The 20,986-nt window shown below is 44.7% G+C and overlaps 1 protein-coding gene across 1 annotated transcript in view; it reads left to right on the forward strand.

The window, feature by feature from the left end:
* Positions 1-20,986, forward strand: part of LOC124622183 (cytochrome P450 6j1-like) — a 135,490-nt gene that overhangs the window by 30,021 nt on the left and 84,483 nt on the right. Inside the window, exons 2-3 of the mRNA XM_047147829.1 lie at positions 11,127-11,349; positions 19,765-19,953. Of these exons, the coding sequence (XP_047003785.1) occupies positions 11,153-11,349; positions 19,765-19,953 (386 nt within the window). The 5' untranslated portion in view covers positions 11,127-11,152. The remainder of the gene's footprint in view (positions 1-11,126; positions 11,350-19,764; positions 19,954-20,986) is intronic.

A 20,986-nucleotide genomic window follows, 5' to 3' on the forward strand; every position in this document is an offset into this window, starting at 1 on the left:
TGGTGTCTGATGTATTCAACCCCGATGCTGTTTTTGTGTTTCATCATCAATGTGAAGGTCCTAGGGTTACAGTAAACATGCAGCGGTGCCTCGGAAACTACTACTGGTCTCCCAGGAAAGGTTCCAAATACAGATCGTTAGACCGTTACTTGCTTTGTCATTAGTCGGCATAGTACCTCTTTATGCAGTCCCAAAATATTTTCTGTGTTTCTTCGTTGATGTGAAGGTCCAAGGGTTACAGGAAACGTGCAGTGATGGCTCGGAAACTACTACTGGACTCACAGGAAAGGTTGCAAGCACAGACCTTTTGCAGAGTTTCGCCCCTGGACAGAAGTCGACTTTGTGCCTGTTATATTCAATCCCGATGGAATTTATGTGTTTTATCGTCAATGTCAAGGTCCAAGGGCCATAGTAAATCTGCATGGGTGGATCGGAAACTACTACTGGACTCCCAGGAAAGGTTCCAATCATAGATCGTTTGAAGCATTTCTCGTCTCGTCTGGACAGAAGTCGGCATGGTGCCTGTTGAATTCAATCCCAATGCAATTTCTGTGTTTCATTGTCGATGTGAAGGCCCAAGGGTTACAGTAAACATGCAATGGTGCATCGGAAACTACTACTGGACTCCCACGAGAGTTTCCAAGCACAGTCCTTTTTAAGCATTACTCCCCTAAACAGAAGATGGCTAGGTGCCTATTGTATTCATTCCGGATGTAGTTTCTGTATTTCATCGCCAATGTGAAGGTCCAAGGTTTACAGCAAACATACAGTAGCGCATCGGAAACCACTACTGGACTCACAGGATATATTCCAAACACAGATCCTTTGCAACGTTACTCACCTGGGCAGAAGTCGGCATTGTACCTGTCGTATTGAGTCTCGATGCAATTTCAGTGTTTCACCGTCAGTCTGAAGGTCCAAGGGTTACAGTAAACTTGCAGTGGTGCATCAGAAACAACTACTTGACTCCCAGGGAAGAGCCCAAGCACAGACCGTTTGAAGAGTTACTCGCCTGGACAAATGTCGGCATGGTTCCTTTTGCATTCAACGCCGATGCAATTTCTGTGTAGGTCCAAGGGTTACAAACTATTACTGGACTCCCAAAAAAGTATCCAAGCACAGACCGTTTGAAGCCCTACTCCACTGGACAGAGGTCAGTATGTCTCCTGTAGTATTCATTCCCGATGCAATTTCTGTGTTTCATCGTCAATGTGAAGGTCCAAGGGTTACAGTAAACCTGCTGTGGTGCATCAGAAACAACTATTTCACTCCCAATAAATCTTCCAGTCTCAGACCGTTTGAGGCGTTACTCGCGTGTACAGAAGGCGGCATGGTGCCTGTTATATTCAATCCCAATGCAATTTCTGTGTTTCATTGTCGATAAGAAGGTCCAAGGGTAACAGTAGACACTCTGTGCTGCATCGGAAACTACTACTGGACTCCCAAGAAAATTTCCAAGCACAGTCCATTTTAAGCGTTACTCCCCTTTACAGAAGATGGCATGGTGCCTATTGTATTCAATCCTGATGCAGGTTCTGTGATTCATCGTCAATGTGAAGATTTAAGGTTTACAGTTAACCTACAGTTGTCCATCGAAAACCACTACTGGACTCCCAGGAAAGGTTCCAAGCACAGATCGCTTGCAGCGTTACTCGCCTGGACAGAAGTCGGCATGGTGCCTGTTGTTTTGAGTCCCGATGCAATTTTTGTGTGTCATCTTGAATATGGAGGTCCAAGGGTTACAGCAATACTGCAGTGGTGTATCAGAAACAACTACTGGACTCCCAGGAAGGACTCCAAGCACAGACCGTTAGAAGAGCTACTCGTCTGCGTTCAACCCCGATGCAATTTCTGTGTATCATCGTCAATGTGAAGGTCGAAGGGTTACAGTACATCTGCAGTGGTGCATCCCAAACTACTACTTCACTCCCAAAAACGTACCCAAGCAGAGAGCGTTTGAAACCTTACTCCTCTGGACAGAAGTCAGCATGTCAATCCAGATGCACTTTCTGTGTTTCATCGTCATGTGAAGGTCCAAGGGTTACAGTAAACCTGCTGCGGTGAATCAGAAACAACTACTTCACTCCCAATAAATGATCCGTTTGAGGCTTTACTCGCCTGTACAGAAGGCGGTATGATGTTTGTTGTACTCAATCCCAATGTAATTTCTGTGTTTCATTTTCTATGTGAAAGTATAAGGGTAACAGTAAACATGCAGTAGTGTATCGGAAACTACTTCTGGATTCCCACGAAAGTTCCCAAGCACAGTCCGTTTTAAGCGTTACTCCTCTTTACAGAAATTGGCATGATGCCTATTGTATTCAATCCTGATGTAGTTTCTGTGATTCATCGTCAATGTGAATGTCCAAGGTTTACAGTAAACCTACAGTAGTACTACTGGACTCCCAGGAAAGGTTCCAAGCACAGATCTTTTGCAGCGTTACGTGCCCGGGCAGAAGTCGGCATGGTGCTTGTTGTATTGAGTCCTGATGCAATTTCTGTGTCTCATCGTCAATCTGAAGGTCCAAGGGTTACAGTAAACCTACAGTGGTGCATCAGAAATAACTACTGGTCTCCCCCCCCCCTTCCCCCCTGCGGGTAAGAATATCCCTGCGGTATTCCTGCCTGTCGGAAGAGGCGACTAAAAGGAGTCTCAAATGTTTCGGCCTTATGTGATGGTCCCCTCTTGGGTTTGACCTCCATCTTTCTAAATTCTTCCGAAGAGCGAGCCGATTGGGGAAGGGTGCCTTACATGGTGCACTGTATCCGTTGTGCGTTGAGACCTTTAGCCGGCTTTCTCGTCGTCGCAATGCTGTCTCTCTCGTTTTCCATCTCTTGGGCGAGGATACCTTCCTGGGTGCGATTACCTAGTGGTAATGTGCAGTGTTGCTTTTTGCTGAGACGACGACCTTGGACATTTTTGCACCTAAGATTTAGCACGGTAGCCAGTCCGTTGTGGTGGGGCCACCATGTATCGTGTTGGTTGTATAGCCCCCTGACAACACAGGGATCGTTCTGCTGATGCTTGCGCCGTTAACTCCCCACGTATGCCAAGGAGTAGATGCCTATCTCCGTGGGGCATCGGGACTCCCGGCAATGGCCATCCTGCCATGTTGCCCTTGCTGAGGCTGGGTGGCGCCCGTGGGGAGGGCCCTTGGTCGGAGTGGGTGGCATCAGGGCGGATGATGAGGTGTGCGCCCCAACTTAGAGCGTCGAGATGTGCATTTCGTCCGGCGCGTTCATCGGGGTCCGAGGGATAAGAAGGTTGCTACCGGTGCCTTCATCTATTTATGCCCGAGGCAGGATTAGATAGAAGCTGCGACCGTAGCAGCAGCGTAGATGCAGAATTGAAGACATTGCTGAGCTAAGACTCGTCTCAAACTCCAGAAGAACTGGCACGATTAGTGAGAGTGACACAGCAAACCATTTCAAAAGTCTCAAGGCTATGGGCATGATTCAGAAAGAAGGAATTCGGGTCCCGTGTGAGCTGAAACCAAGAGGCGTTGAACGGCGTTTGCGTTTTTGTGAACAGTTGCTTGAGAGGCAAACACGCAAGGGATTTTTGCATCGTATTGTGACCGGGGACGAAAAATGGGTTCATTACGATAACCCTAAACGTAAAAAATCATGGGAACATCCCGACCATGATTCCACATCGACGGCCAAAACGGATATTCACGGCTCCAATATCATGCTCTGCATTTGGTCGGACCAGCTCGGCGACATGTACTATGAGGTGTTAAAACCAAGTGAAACAATCACAGGTGCTCGTTATCGAACGAAATTAATACGTTTGAGCAGAGCATTAAAAGACAAACGGCAGCAATACAGCGCGTGGCACGATAAAGTGATTTTGCAGCACGACAACGCTCGACCCCACGTTGCAAAAGACGTCAAAACATACTTGGAAACGTTGAAATGGAAAGTCCTACACCACCCGCCGTATTCTCCAGACGTTGCCAGATAGTCCCTCTGACTATCTTCTGTTCAGATCAATGGCCGACGGCCTGGCTGACCAACACTATCGATATCATGAATAAGTCACAATTTGGATCGATTCGTGGATCGCTTCAAAAGATTAAGAATTATTTCGACGCGGGATCCGTACACTGCCCGAAAGTTGGGAGAAAGTAGTGGCCAGAGATGGAAAATACTTTCAATGATACATGTGTAACCAATTTGTTTCATTAAAGCCTCAAATGTTGGGAAAAAATGGCGGAAGCAAAGTTGTACACCTTGTAGTAAGATCTAGCTACCGTTTATCAGATTCAAAGAAAGCGGAAGTTAAAAGAGTCCTTTAACGTTTTTCAAAATTAACTTAAAGTTCAATCCATTACTACAAGTTAACTTAGTTAATAACAATTAAAGCTATGGGGACAAGTATCCACAAGGAGAGTACGACAGTACGACGGCGCTTGAGCACTTTGGACTCTCAATACGGCGACCAGTGATACGGTTTACCTTTATGCGGCGGCTGATTGTGAACAGATGTGCCAACAATAGCGAGGCCAACGACAACACTGTAGGACACTCTCCTCATGTTAACAGGTGTGTGCCCTGGTGTCTGGTTGTAATAGCCAAACCGTAGCCTGTACGTAAGAGTTCTGGAATGGAGGTGTCCAAATCCGTTACACCACACAAAAGTTCTCTAGAGGACTCCTACCTGGTATCTTCTAAAGATGCCCGTCAGGCAACAGATGACAGCACCAGGTCGTGGCCTCTGTGAGCTGTTGTGGCGCTGTTGCGTTAAATCTGCACTAAAGCGAGGAGGAAAGCAGTAAATGCCATGGTTTACCACGGTCTGTAAGTCTTGCAACAGCACTGTCTTCAGACGAAATTCCATCTGAACTCTTTGTTTAATGTCACACCTATCACTTCTTGGTACGTTAATCTAATAATGCCTAGCCACATCTTAAAGTAATAAGGTCGTCCTTAGCGATACTTTTGTCAAAACTTATTCCGCGCGGCTGCGCTTTCGGTCGTCACATTCGCGTGCGATTACGATGCATTTAGTAACGTCATTTTCTATAATAATTGAGTGTTTCCATCACTATTGCAACCGTCTACTTTGTCCGTTGCCCCGATATTCTTTTTAATACACAATTAATACTATTCTACAACAACTGAGGAGAGACACCAGTGGTACGACCGTCTACTGTGGCCCCCGCCAACAGCCTGACTTTAGCAGCCGACACTGCTCAAGCGTCTTAACCAATCACAACAAAGGAACTTCTGTGCTATTATATATAGCTAAAGTATTGCTGAGAGTGTTGAACAGAAGGCTCTATGGCGCATAGTATAAATGGACTAGAGAGAACACATCGGATTTAGGGAACAGGAGATGCTATTGGACTGTTAAAAATCATAGGCGAAAGGAATACTGAGAAAGGAAGAGAAATTTTTACTGTTTTTGTTGATTTGGGAAAAGCTTTTGACAGAGTACAATGGAACAAGCTGATGGCTATTTCGAAGAGGAAAGGAGTAAATTTGAAGGAGAGACGACTGGTACAGAACCTATGTTTACAACAGAAAGTAGGAATAGGGATCAGAAATGAAATATCGGAAGGACGCCGCACTAAAAGGGACATTAGGGAAAATTGTTGCCTCTCCCGTTTATTGTTATGCTTGGAACAGATTATTATGATGGGCGTAGATGGAAATATTTGCTGTTGACGCGGTATTAGTGGCAGGAAGTGAACTAACTATAAGCAAAATGCTAAAGTATCTGAATGAAGCTAATGTGAAATATGGGATGAGAATTAATGCAGCAAAAACGCAGTATGGTAATCAGCAAAGGAAGGAGACTGGCAAATATTAAGATAGGACCAGCTATTATTAGCCGTGTAAGAACGTTTAAATATCTGGGAAGTACGATCACTGAAGATATGAGACACCATCAGAAGGTGAATACTTGCATTGCTACAGCGAAGGAGGTATTCAATAGAAAGAGGTGATTATTATGTGGAAAACCAGATAAAGGGCTGAGCATAAGACTTGGCAAGTGTTTTGCCTGGAGTGTCGCACTGTGTGGGCAGAAACGTGGACACTGAGACGAAAGGATGAAGAAAAAGAACTAGAAGCATTTGAGATGTAGATATGGAGGAGAATGGAGAAGATAATTGAGAGGAGAGAAGAGATACAAGATGATAGACGACATCAAAGGAAGCGTAAATTACGCGAACCTGAAGAGTATGGCAGGATGGTAGGAGACAGGAGAGAGTGGAGATTTATCAAGTGAAAACCTGCCTACGAGCAGAACACTAATGACGATGATTATCATGATGATGATGACGATATATAGCGGAGCCTTGCTTAGCCAATAGCAAACCAGAACGTTGTCTCCATGTGGGTGACGCCGGGTCACGACATCAAAATGCCACACTGGAATCTTCTATTCAGAGTGTAAGTCTTGTGAGATATTTGAGCATATTACGAATATTCGACACCCATTTTACAAAAGTGTTTTCACTGGACACAGGAGTGGCGCCATATGCCGATTTTGCACTCAGCATCACGATGGACGTATCCATGTCAGGACCTCCGAGGGGAACGAATGTTCTCTGATGACATTCTTGTTCGTTATATGGGAACAGCACATGGCGTGGTGGTTTGGGGTGCCTCTGGTTGCACAATACGATCATCTTTGGTTGCCATAGCTGTTAATTTGGACAGCAGAAGGAGTTACAATGCTGACATGTTAAGGAAAGTGGTTGCATTCTATCATTGTGATAATTGCTGACGGAAATAAGACAACAACACCAAGAAGGTGATTACGACATAAACGAAAGTTGGTCGGTGTGAAGATGATGTCTATTCTGATTTCGCTCCAATCGTATGAGAGTGGCGGTTACTGCGCTTGAGGATCCAAATCAGGTTTGCTTTAAATCCATGCTATAACGATCGTGAGCGTTAGTTACCTTTCAGACTGGACGCGCTGAGCTGATGTTAGCCAAGAATGCCTTTAAGACAACGAAGATGCCATTATCAATATCTCACTGAGTTTGAACGAGCTCGTGTAGTAGGTATCCTTCTGCGATACTGCAGAAAGGCGTGCTAAGTTTGTAGCCACTGTACATGACTGCTGGCAGCGGTGGTCACGAGAAAGTACGGTTGCAAGACCGGGTTCTGGACGGTCACGTGGCACTACCGAGAGGGAAGACTGTCGTGTACGGCGTATGGCTGCGGCGTATCGTACTGCATCTGCAACAACAATCTGAGCGGCAGTTGGCACCACAGTGACACAACCAATCGTTACAAATCGGGTGCTTCAAGGACAGCTTCGAACCCCAAATCACCGTCATTTGCGACTTCAGTGGTGTCAAGTGAGAGGTCATTGGGGGTCAGGGTGGAAATCTGTTGTGTTTTCTGATGAAAGCTAGTTCTGCCTCGGTTCCAACGATGGCCGTGTGTTGGTTAGAAGGTGACCAGGTGAGGGCCTGCAAGCAACCTGTCTACGTCCTGGACACACTGAACGTACACCTGGCGTTATGGTCTGGGGTGCGATTTCGTATGTCGGCAGGACACGCACCTTGACTGCAAAAGTGTACGTCAACCTGGTGACTCGACCTGTTGTGGTGTCGTTAATGAACAGATTTCCAAGGAGTGTTTTACAACAGGGTAACACTCCCATACTTAGCACTGTTGGAATCCAACATCCTCTATAGGATGTCGACATGTTGCCTTGGCGTGCTCAATCACTACATATGCCACCAATCGAGCACATGTGAAACATCATCTACATCTACATCTACATCCATACTCCGCAAGCCACCTGACGGTGCGTGGCGGAGGGTACTCTGAGTATATCGGTTCTCCCTTCTATTCCAGTCTCGTATTGTTCGTGGAAAGGATTGTCTGTGTGCTTCTGTGTGGGCTCTAATCTCTCTGATTTTATCCTCATGGTCTCTTCGCGAGATATACGTAGGAGGGAGCAATATACTGGTGGACTCTTCGGTGAAGGTATGTTCTCGAAACTTTAACAAAAGCCCGTATCGAGCTACTGAGCGTCTCTCCTGCAGAGTCTTCCACTGGAATTTATCTATCATCTCCGTAACGCTTTCGCGATTACTAAATGATCCTGTAACGAAGCGCGCTGCTCTCTGTTGGATCTTCTCTATCTCTTCTATCAACCCTATCTGGTACGGATCCCACACCGCTGAGCAGTATTCAAGCAGTGGGCGAACAAGCGTACTGTAACCTACTTACTTTGTTTTCGGATTGCATTTCCTTAGGATTCTTCCAATGAATCTCTGTCTGGCATCTGCTTTACCGACGATCAACTTTATATGATCATTCCATTTTAAATCACTCGTAATGCGTATTCCCAGATAATTTATGGAATTAACTGCTTCCAGTTGCTGACCTGCTATTTTGTAGCTAAATGATAAGGTATCTCTCTTTCTATGTATTCGCAGCACATTACACTTGTCTACATTGAGATTCAATTGCCATTCCCCATCGGACGACAACTCCAGCACCATAGGCATGGAACACCTTCTCACAAACTGTCACCCGGCAGCTGTACAAGACAGTGAATGCACGTTTTCATGTTAGTATTCAACAGTCTGTCCGTTACAAGAGTTATCATTATATTTGCAATGACTTACCTCACGCTTACTTTAACCTGTGATGTTGCAATGTCAATCACTTAAACATGTTATGTAGACAAATATTTCTCGAAATTTCATTACTCTCCATTAATTATTATTGCTGTTGCGTTTTCCCCGACAGTGTTATCTTTCAACAAGAACACGCACGAACTTAGACTCGCCGTCCAGCATATTGCTGCCAGAGGTACTACATTTCTCACTCTTTATACACCGAAATCAGCTTCAAATTTAGTTATGTGTTCATCCTACTACAATGTATATGTACAATAAACAAAATTTGGTATTCTTCTTGGTTTGGCATTTTAATACCCAGCATTCCAGACACTTTGGCTTGTAGCACCCAATTTACCCAAATGACATTGGTAATGAGTGGTGAATGGACACGAGGAGACAGGACAAACTTTTGAGTACCGTTCGTAGGCGCTTCCTTTTGGTTGCTGATTTCAGCTTACTGCAATTTGTTGATGAAGGGTCGTAAACTTCTCCTCTCCTCAGTACATTTATATGACGGACTGAGTGAGCAGCAGTATGCAGCTGTTTGCCGATGTCGTTGTGGTACAAGGGAGGATGTCGCCGTTGAGTGATTGCAGGAGGATACACGAAGTTTTAAACAGAATTTTGCAGTTGGTGTGATGAATGACAGCTAGCTCTAAATATATAGAAACGGAAGTTAACAGTAGCGGTAACACCGGTTCCCGTCAGATTAGCGAAGTTAAGCGCTGTCGGGCTGGGCCAGCACTTGGATGGGTGACCATCTGGTATGCCGAGCGCTGTTGGCAATCAGGATGCACTCATCCCTTGTGAGGCAAACTGAGGAGCTCCTTGATTGAGAAGTAGCGGCTCCGGTCTGGGAAACTGACATACGGCCGGGAGACTGGTGTGCTGACCACAGGCCTATCCATATCCGCATCCAGTGACGCGTAAGGTCTGACACGGCGGTCGGTCGGTACCCTTGGGCCTTCATGACCTTTCCGGGAGGAGTTTAGTTTAGTAGAATTAATACAAATGAGTAGAAAACAGACTCCTATAATGTTCGAATACAGCCTCAGCAGTGTGCTGCTCGATAGAGTCACATTGGTCGACTACGTAGGCCTAAGGCTGCAAAGCGATATGTAATGGAGCGGGCACGTAAGGACAGTAATAGGGAAGGCGAATGGTCGATTTCGGTTTATTGGGAGAATTTATAGAAAGTGTAGTTCATCTATGAACGAGAGCCTATATAGAACACTAGTTCGACCCATTCTTGAGTATTTATCGACTGTTTGGTATCCCCACCAGGGCAGAGGCAGGCTGCTAGATTTGTTACAAGTTGGTTCGTTCAACTCTCGAGTATTGTGGAGGTGATTCATGAACTCAAATGGGAATCCTTTAAGGGTAGACGACGTTCTTTACGTGAAACACTGTTGGGAAAAGTTAGAGAGCTGATATTTGAGGCTGACTGCAGAAATATTCTACTGCCGCCAACGTACATTTCGTGTAAGGACCAAGAAGATAAGACAAATTAAGGCTCGTACTGAGGCCCATAGACAGTCGTTACCCCCTCCCTCGGTTTGCGAGTGAAACAGGAAAGGGAATGACTAGCAGTGGTACAAGTTACTCTCCACCATACACCATGCAGTAGCTTGCGGAGTACGTATAAATATGTTGACGAACAGAATTGACGCCAGGTCATTTATTGACATTGGTTAAATTAGCAAAGTACAGGCCGTATGCAAGCTGTGTATTATTTGCACATAATTCCCCCAATCGAACAGTGTACTAAGTTTTAAAATATGCAGTGGATAATACTTATGTAATCAATAGTAATTGCGATGGCCGCACTGAGTTCTGCAATTTATACCGGCGGTACATAGTGATTTCATCGAGTAACATCCTACTCCCATCTCCTACTGTTCTGTGCTCATATTACTAATTGTCACTGCTGCCTCCAAGAATGATTTATCAGAAGAATTACACAACCAGGATTCATTACACCAACTTCGTCCGAACAAGCCTCAGAAAGCCCGACGGTGCCTATCTGTCGTCATGTCATCCTTAGCTGATAAGCGTTAATTGATGTGGATATGGAGGGTCATGTGGTCAGCACACTGCCCTCATAGCGGTTGTCAGGTTTCGTGATAGGAGCCACCACCTCTCAGTCAAGCAGCTCCTCAATTGGCTCCACAAGAACTGAGTGCATCCCGCTTGCCAATAGCACTCAGTGAACTCGGACGGTCACCGATGCATGTGCTAGCAGAGGCCGACAGCGCTTAACTTCGGTAATCTGACGGGAACCGGTGTTACCACTGCGGCAAGGTCGTTGGCCAGTATCTATTAGGGGTACGACAAAAGCTTCTTGAGTCCGATTTAGGACGGGAAGGTTCCCTAAAAACCTTTCCCATAACTGCTCACTGAAATGCTATGATGTATTCTCTATCTAGTCAAAGCATTTGAACATTATCAAAATAAAATGACTGATAACATCAATGGGGAGTAATTTGCCATTTCAATATTGTACTTCTCTTGTTTGTTTTTCAGCAGTTTTGTGGTAGACTGCGACCGCCATGTCCCTCGACTGGTGCACTACAGGCGCCCTTGTGGTTCTTGCAATGTGGCTGCTGTGGAAATACCTGTCGTGGAACCACGGCTACTGGCAGAGACTGGGGGTTCCCTGCCCAGAACCATCTGTGCCATTTGGAAACATGAAACATGCAATGCTCGGCAAGAAACACATCACGGAGGTCATCAGAGACGTCTACTGGTAAGTTGAAGAAAGGACTAATATCCTGTAATTGAAATTTCACGTTTATGGTGTGTCCTAGACCTCTGGGTCAAAATTGTCCAGGTGACAAAGGATCCTAAGTTAATTGTTGGGAGATAAAGACCTGATACATAACACTTTGTTTTCCATACACAACTTACACAAATATAGCCCCGATCCATGCCAGTATCAGAGCTTGCATGAAAACGGCGCATAAGATACTGTCGCAGTTGCTCGGAGATACATGCTGTCTGTCATAGGATCAGGCAGGAAGTTAGAACACTATCTCTTGCTTTTTAGTTCCTACTCGGGCGTCATACACCATTGCCCTCATGTAATCACATAGGAGAAATTCCATAGGAAGAAGCTGTTCTGTGCTGTTCTGTGCTGTGCTGTGCATGTGATAGCCATATCTCCAGTGGCGGGTATATTAATTTCCAAGCGGGTTAGTGCCTGGCGGTACATAGTGATTTCATCGAGTAACATCCTACTCCCATCTCCTACTGTTCTGTTCTCATACTATTAATTGTCACTGCTGCCTCCAAGAATGATTTATCAGAAGAATTACATAACCAGGATTCATTACACCAACTTCGTCCGAACAAGCCTCAGAAGGCCCGACGGTGCCTATCTGTCGTCATGTCATCCTTAGCTGATAAGCGTTAATTGATGTGGATATGGAGGGTCATGTGGTCAGCACACTGTCCTCATAGCGGTTGTCAGGTTTCGTGATAGGAGCCACCACCTCTCAGTCAAGCAGCTCCTCAATTGGCTCCACGAATCGTTGCAGAAAATGTCGAATGAGCGCCCCTAACGTGCGCTGTTGAAATATCTTTTAGTTTATCTTATGTATCAAAGCCAACAGTTGAGATTGTAGCTCGTGATTAGGCATGGATATTGCGGCAGTTGGAAGAGTAGAGGTAACGAGATGACTTTGACACACAATTTTTATCAAACGAAAACTATCTTCTTCGAGAATTAACAAAATAGCAGTTTGACAAACTGAACTTAGTTCCTGAGGCATGGGCATTAGAACAACACGATAAGTGAAATATAGGCAAAGAAACTAGTATACCTGCCTAATATCGTGTAGGACCCCCGCGTGCACGCAGAAGTGCCGCAACACGACGTGACATGGACTAGACATTGAAGTAATGCTGGAGAGAACTGACACCATGAATCCTTCAGGGCTGTCCAAAAATCCGCAAGAGTACGAGGGGTGGAGATCTCTTCTGAAGAGCACGTTGCAAGGAATCCCGCTGTATCAATTCTGGATGTATGGGGTGTCGCATTGTCGTGCTGGAATCGCCCGAGTTCGTCGGAATGCACAATGGACATGAATGGATGCAGGTGATCAGACAGGATACTTACATACGTGTCACCTGTCTAGACGTATCAGGGGTCCCATATCACTATATCTCCCCAACTGCACACGCACCACACCATTACAGAGCCTGCACCAGCTTGAACAGTCCTCTACTGACATGCAGGTTTCGTGGATTCATGAGCTTGTCTCTATACCTGTGCACGTCTATCCACTCGATACAATTTGAAACGGGACTCGTCCGACGAGGCAACATGTTTTCAGTCATCAGAAGCCCAATGTCGGTGCTGACGGGCCCAGATGCGTAAAGCTTTGTGTCGTACTATCACCAAAGGTACACGAGTGGGCCTTCGGCTCTGAAAGCCCATATCAATGAGGCTTCGTTGAATGGTTTGTACGCTGACACTAGTTGATGGGCCAGCACTGAAATCTGCAGCAATTTGAGGAAGAGTTGCACTTCTCTTACATTGAACGATTCTCTTCAGTCGTCGTTGGTACCGTTCTCGCAGGATCTTTTTCCGACCACAGCGATGTCGGAGATTTGATGTTTTACCGGATTCCTGATATTCACGGTACACTCGTGAAATGGTTATGTGGGAAAATCCCCGCTCCATACTACCTCGGAGATGCTGTGTCCCGTCGCTCGTGCACCGACTATAACACCACGTTCAAACTCACTTAACTGTCAATAATTTGCCATTGCAGCGGCAGTAACCGATATAACAACTGCACCAGACACTTGTTGTCTTATATAGGCATTGCCGACTGCAGCGCCGTATTCTGCCTGTTTACATATCTCTGTATTTGAATACGCATGCCTATACCAGTTTCTTTGGCGCTCCAGTGTAGTTTCTTCAGCATAATAATAAAACAATTTGAAATAAACACTGACCCACTGACAACGAAACTGGAAGAAACAACAATATTCGGCTTCTTGGCCAATAAATACAGTGATCAAAAAATAAAGTAGCGTGCCAACAGTAAATATGAAAAGCAGCCCTCAGATTGAACTGAACTTTTATACATTTACACTTAAACTAAGTAGTAGATCTACTAACAACTCCCTTCATCAGTTATTCATTATTAGCAATACTAGTACCAACCAACTCGAATGATACCTACGCAAAATTAGCAACTCTCTGTACAACAGCACATTCAGTCCTGGTTACTATTGAAAGTATAGCTGTGAGGACAAGTTTTAAGTCGTGCTTGGGTATCTCAGTTGGTAGAGCACTTGCCCGTCAAAGGAAAGATCTCGAGTCTTTGTTGGGAAACACAGTTTTAATCTACCAGGAAGTTTCTTATCAGCGCACACACTACATAGCTACGTAGTGAAAATTCTTTCTGGAGAAGAAAACTGTTTTTGAGAAACAGTTAACTACACAGCTACACTCAAGATAGGTTAAAGTATTATGACAAAAGGAGTTTAAAAATAAGTACTGGAAAGAGAGACGACAAGATATCACCCTAGAAACATGGAAGATAATGAAAGAAATGCGAACACAACATAAAGACATCGCAGGGGAGAGTCTTATATCTATGGAGGAGTAGAAAACCTATTACGAAACGCCGGCCGAAATGGCCCGACAAATGAAAAATGGGGAACTGCAGGCTTGGGAGATGTAGTAGCTTTAGAAATTCTGGCAGAAATATTTAATAGTGGTTTAAATTTTGAGGACTGCCAAATGAACGGATAAAGCAATTATTTGAACAATATTTTAAAATGATAGCCGACGCGATGGTGCAAACTCTGGAAGAATTAGCGTTATTTGAGCGTTATTTGTACTGCAGTACACCACCAGCCAGAAACAAGAGGGTTGCCATGCGCCACCGCCTGCACCAGACATTCATGGTATGAAGATGATCTGATAAAAAGATCGAAACCGGTCACCATATTAAATAAGATATGCGATCAAGACTATTTCCAATTTATTTAGGCTGAACAGTGTCGAAAACCATTGTTGTCGTAAACTTAAAAGTTTGATCGTGGTTTTTTCAAAGTAGAGCACCTGTGTAAGATTACTGACTCTCATTGATGCGCGATCGTCATGGCTAGGCACTGACAGCTGGTAATGAGATAGTGAGCGTATGTTGCCAATACATTATGTTCTCGGGATACCAGAAGACTTATGAGGAAAATCCCACAGGTGAAAGATCGAGTTGCAAAAAGACGTTGAAGTTGAATGTGATGCGAAATCACCCATACCCATAATTTTAGTTCATGTTCTTAATGTAAGAGGAATAATGATTTAAGTGCTTTTTTGAGCCTTAGATAAACAGCACAGTATTTATTTATCGCCGGCCGAAGTGGCCGTGCGGTTAAAGGCGCTGCAGTCTGGAACCGCAAGACCGCTACGGTCGCAGGTTCGAATCCTGCCTCGGGCATGGATGTTTGTGATGTCCTTAGGTTTAACTAGTTCTAAGTTCTAGGGGACTAATGACCTCAGAAGTTGAGTCCCATAGTGCTCAGAGCCAGCCATTTATTTATCCATTCATTATACTCCAGTTTCTTGGTAATAACAATGCACCATTACAGATGAAATTCAGATTAACGTAATCATTTTGAATGTGCCTTTGTCTTAAATTTAATGTTTAGTCGATTTCGTTTTTATTTTTATTTTTTATTCCTACTACTATCAGTCTAACGTTTCAGTGACTACCTGTGCGCTAGTTACATCCGGTTTTCCTAAGGCAACTTTTCCCATTCTCAGTTCGGACCCCTTTACTGTCACAGGAAAAAATCTTAGGTTTTCATTACGTTAAATTTGGTTTTACTAATTCTATTACTATTTCTGTCGTTTCGTTGTGTTAGCTCAGTTAAATCAACTATAACTACAACTACATATTGAACAACTATCACTACTAGAAATATTAGTAGGATACCACCCCATGATCGTACTACAGAACCAACTAGAACTGAAACTTATGCTGCTTGCATTATATTTCTGCTTCGATTACGTTTGATTCGTCTGGGTCGCTCACTGTCGGAGCACAAGAACAGTTAATTAATATTTTGTCTCATGTCGCTGCATTTGTTTTCTCTTCGCGGTAGCCTGAGACACACAAATACACACACACACACACACACACACACACACACACACACACACACACACACACACACGCACACTATCCTATTATTGGAGAGTATCGTACTTATTTACTTACTTATTGGCCGGTGCTATAGTCCTTGTAGAACATTGGCCTCCCTTGTCACTTTCCTCCATTCTTCTCTGTCCACAGCTTTCCTTCTCCAATTCCTGATTTTGTGATCCTTCTCCATATCATCAAGCCACTTTTTCCTGAATCTCCCTCTTCTCTTTCTCCCTTCAGGCTTTCCTATAAACACTTCCTTAACACTTAGCGTTTCTGGAATTCTCTGAGCATGCCCAACCCACAGTACCCTTCTTCCTTGCTTGATTTTCACTACCATATTTATCTGTCCAAAAGTGCTTGTAGTTTTGCATTTGTCCTTATTCTCCAGTTTCCTTCTTCACTTACTGTCCCAAATATCTTCCTCAAAATCTTCTTTTCCCATATCAACAACCAGCCTTCCGCCTTTGTGACCATCACCTAGCTTTCCGAACCACACATTAACACAGGACTTAATACAGTAAAATGTATTTGGATTTTTGTATTCCTGCTAAGATTTATGGTCTTGCCACTTGTTATCCTTTCTTGAATTTCTGCTACCGTCCTGTTATCTTATGTTATTATCGAGCATAGTGACTTAAACTTTCCACTCTTTGGTACCATTTCCCATTTATTTTTATTGAAGTCAGGATCTCCCATCACCACATATTTTGTTTTCTCTGTATTAAACTCCCAGTGCTGACATCAGCGCTGCTCCTTCCAGTGCAGTGTAATTATCCTTCAAGGGTTTGATATTCCTAGCAATTAATGCTTTGTCTTCAGCGTATGTCACCTCCTGGACCTGCCGGCTAAATAGTGTTTGTTGACATTTTCCGAATTATGTTCTCTACTGCTAAGTTAAAGAGTAGCGCAGAGATCGCATCTGTTCCGCAGCCGCCCCGCCCATGGACCTCTCCCGACAACTCTTGCTCTGTTTTGTCCTTGCAAACCGTTGCTTTCAAGGCCGTTTTGGTCAGCCTCACTAATTTTAGTGGGATTCTAAAATCCTTCATACTTTATAGAATCTTATCCCTCTGAAGGCTGTCGCATGTTTCTTTAAAGTTTATGTACAATTGATGCAGTTGCTTGTCATATTCATAAAATTTCTCTGGCTCTTGTCTCAGTAAAAAAGAGTCTGGTATATTGAGGATCTATTTTTTCTGTAACCAGCCCGATAATCCCCCAGTATCATTTCGCCCAGGTGATCTAGCCGAGAGGTTAAGATGTTACTGGACACCTGATAGGTTGTATCTAAGCGAGTAATCCCGTGATAATTACTGCACTCTGCCTTATTGCCTTTCTTATGAGATAGATTATTCCCATTTTCAATCCTTAGGCATTTCTTCCTTTATCCATATTTCCTTTATTAATTCATTAACAGCCATCTCCATCTTATTTCCCCCAAACTTTAATGATTCGACCTCTGTGTAGTCTTCTCTCACTGCTTTATTATTCTTTAAGTTTTTTATTGCATTCTTCACTTCCTCTACGTCTGGTGGTTCGATTTCCTTCCGCTTCTATTTCTAATTACAAGTTCCGTCCCTCCTCAGCCTCATTCAAGGTTTCCCCTCTGTTCTCTCCCCCCTTTCTTTCAAGTAATTCAGCAAAATACTCCTGCCATTTCTCCAAAGCTTCGCTTTTATATTCAATTAGATTTCCATTTTTGTCTTTGCTCTCGGCTGGAATCCTTTCATTTCTGTAAATCTTTTAAAGAACTTTCGTATCTCATTATTATTCCTCATTTCGTCCAAGTGCTCTATCTTTCTCCTTTCGCACTACATAAGTTACCTGCCCTCTTTCTCTTCTCTCTATCATCTTCCACTACGTGTCTTGCTTTCCTTTGCAGTATTCTTTGCCTCTCTTCATTTCTAGATTGTATTACCAGTGAGCATACCTTGTCAAACCACTTCACTGCTCTTTGGTATTCTGCCCTCCCCATTACTTCTTCTGCGGCGAGAGACTTGGCGCCTGTAGGTAGGCAACCACTAGGCATACCCAGTTCGGCATATCTACTAGGAGGCGTAAAGAATGACTCACGTGTTTTTTCTGTGTAAGTACATTTTTAAAGTGTTCAACAACCGCCGCACTAACAGTATTGACGAACTGGGAGGGTCCTAGAAGGACCCTTCGGCAATTCATTCATGCATGTGTCAATGTCGCACCCCTCTAGGATCATGCCACCTTCAAATTTCATCGAATGGCTTTGAACAGCCCCTTGTGCTTGGTTCCCATTCTGTATACAAACGTAAAAATTACGGTCGCATTGCAACTCCAAGTGGGTGTGATTACATTCAGTGGGGTTGATACCTCACGATGTCTCTACAGAAGGGCTGAAGAGACCGTGAAGTGTCAGCAGCGTCAAGGATTATCACGAATGTTGTCCTGGTACTCACTGCACTAAGAACTGTCGTTTTCAACTGAAAAATGTGTTCAGATCAACCTGTCATTGACGTCCTTTATGCTGCTCCTGACACATTCTCGTGTCGGTTCTGAGTAGTGCTACGACTGAAATATTTTCCTCTGCCACACGTAAGAAAACACTTGATTCTAATGGGGAGTGTCGTGGTGCTAACCTCCGTCGCGGACGCGTCATAAGAAGGGGTAAAATGTGGGTAAGAGGGGTAGCGACGACCTTACCATCGCTTGCTACGTTCACGGTGGCGTTTGGCAGAATTGTAGTAAAATTTGGTGCCAGTGTGACGTCCTTAACCCGTCTCACACCTTACGTGAACTTTTGAGCTCTGGTCTCTTTTCCGCGTGTTTCTCACAGTTTGAAGCGCCGCCGAGCCTGCGCTTGATGTCGCAAGGCTCACTCTCTTTTGTACCATTACAGACGAAGGTTGTAGGCACCTTTGAGCCAAATATCAAACTTATATATCGCAGTGGGAAATAATTACAGGGTTTCGAAACTGAGTTTCGAAATAACAAGCGCTTAATCATTACATGCCAGTTCGAGTGGCTCATGTGACAATCACATCAATCCTTGTAAAAAAAAGCACTCCATCTTCAGGCCACGAGTGGCCTACCGGGACCATCCGACCGCCGGGTCATCCTCAGAGGAGGATGCGGATTGGAGGGGCGTGGGGTCAGCACACCGCTCTCCCGATCGTTATGATGGTATTCTTGACCGAAGGCCGCTACTATTCGGTAGAGTAGCTCCTCTCTTGGCATCACGAGATTAAGTGCACCCTGAAAAATGGCAACAGCGCATGGCGGCCTGGATGGTTACCCATCCTAGTGCCAGCCACTCCCAGCAGCGCTTAACTTCGATGGTCTCATGGGAACCGGTGTATCCACTGCGGCAAGGCCGGTGCCACATCAATCCTTGTATTTGTAGTAATGTGTGAAACATCTTTCTACAAAACAATATGGGATATGCTACATAATCTTTGTCCTGGTTCCGTCTTCCTCTTAGCACATCATACACGCCTTCTTGTTTCACCTGCAGTTGGCAGATGGTCCTCAGTAGTCGCCATAGATTTGTACACACCACTTGAGCACCCAGGAGCTCTTCTTGTTTTGACAGCTGCACCTTTACTTCCAGTGCTATCATTTACTCTGTAAGTCGGATAATACAGTCAATAAATGCCATCTTTTACGGCGAGAAATCTAGCGAGCAGTGACGGAGCAACCTATATGCGCAAACTGTAATTATAATAATTCTGCAAACCATTAGCAGGCTTCCATTTTCCAGTGGAAGACTGATACATAGCACTAACATGCGAAAAATTAACACTGATTCTTTCATAACTTATCGTGGGACACATCTGAGTCAATGGTAGTGGAAGGATTAAGGTAAATCCCTTGAAAGAGCACGGCGATACCCTAGCTCTCTTCCTCCCTTTCTTCTTCAGTGCTCTTGTGCCCATCTGAATTTACTGTCTTGAAACAGAGCTAAACGACCGTACAGCAAGTAGGACACTAGTTAAATGAAGTGAGAAGCCTTTTGTTTGCTACAGCCAGATGGAAGGCGAGCCGTTCTGTGGCTTCTACCGCTTCCGGGAGCCGCTGCTGCTTGTGAGGGACGCCGATCTGGCGAGGACGATGCTCGTCAGGGACTTCACGTCGTTCCATGACAACAGCTTCCACGTCGACGAGAACCTCGATCCGTTGTTCGCGAGGAATCCATTCTTTCTTAAAGGTGAAAAGTAAGTATCGCCTACAAAATAATGCGTTTGGCTGAATGTCTTGTAAATCAGAATGCTTCAAGTTAAAGGGAAACATGGATAACTATGTATTTCATTGCGCTTTTAATTCTTTTCTTTAATCTAATCACACACTGAGGTGTCCAAATGTCCAAATGTCCCAGTGTGTGTGAAATCTTATGGGACTTAACTGCTGAGGTCATCAGTCCCTAAGTTTACACACTACTTAACCTAAATTATCAAAAGGACAAACACACACACCCATGCCCGAGGGAGGACTCGAACCTCCGCCGTTACCAGCCGTACAGTCCATGAGTGCAGCGCCTTAAACCGCTCGGCTAATCCCGCGCGGCTCACTTAAGTCGTGGGATACCTCCTAATATCGTGTCGAACCTCCTCCTGGTCAGCGTAGTACAGCTACACGACGCGGCACAGACTCAACAAGTTGTTAGCAGAAATACTGAGCCATGCTGCCTATATAGCCTGTCCATAATAGCGAAAGTGTTGCCGGTGCAGAATTTTGTGCACGAACTGGCCTCTCGATTATGTCCCATACATGTTCGATGGGATTCATGTTGGACAACCTGTGTGGCCAAAGCAGTCTCTCGGATTGTCCAGAATGTTCTTGAAACAGGACGTGAATAATTGTGGCCAGGTGACATGGCGCATTGTTATCCATAAAAATTCTATTGCTGTATGGCAGCAAATGGCCTCCAGGTACCCGAACATGACCATTTCCAGTCAATGATCGGTTCAGTTGGACCAGAGGAGGGAGTCCGTTCCATGTAAACACAGCTCACACCGTTATGGAGTCACCGACAGCTGCCGGCCGCGGTGGTCTAGCGGTTCTGGCGCTGCAGTCCGGAACCGCGGGACTGCTACGGTCGCAGGTTCGAATCCTGCCTCGGGCATGGATGTGTGTGATGTCCTTAGGTTAGTTAGGTTTAAGTAGTTCTAAGTTCTAGGGGACTTATGATCTAAGATGTTGAGTCCCATAGTGCTCAGAGCCATTTGAACCATTTGAACCGCCAGCTTG

This window comes from Schistocerca americana, chromosome 7 (genome assembly GCF_021461395.2).
Source record: "Schistocerca americana isolate TAMUIC-IGC-003095 chromosome 7, iqSchAmer2.1, whole genome shotgun sequence".
Classification (NCBI taxonomy): domain Eukaryota; kingdom Metazoa; phylum Arthropoda; class Insecta; order Orthoptera; family Acrididae; genus Schistocerca; species Schistocerca americana.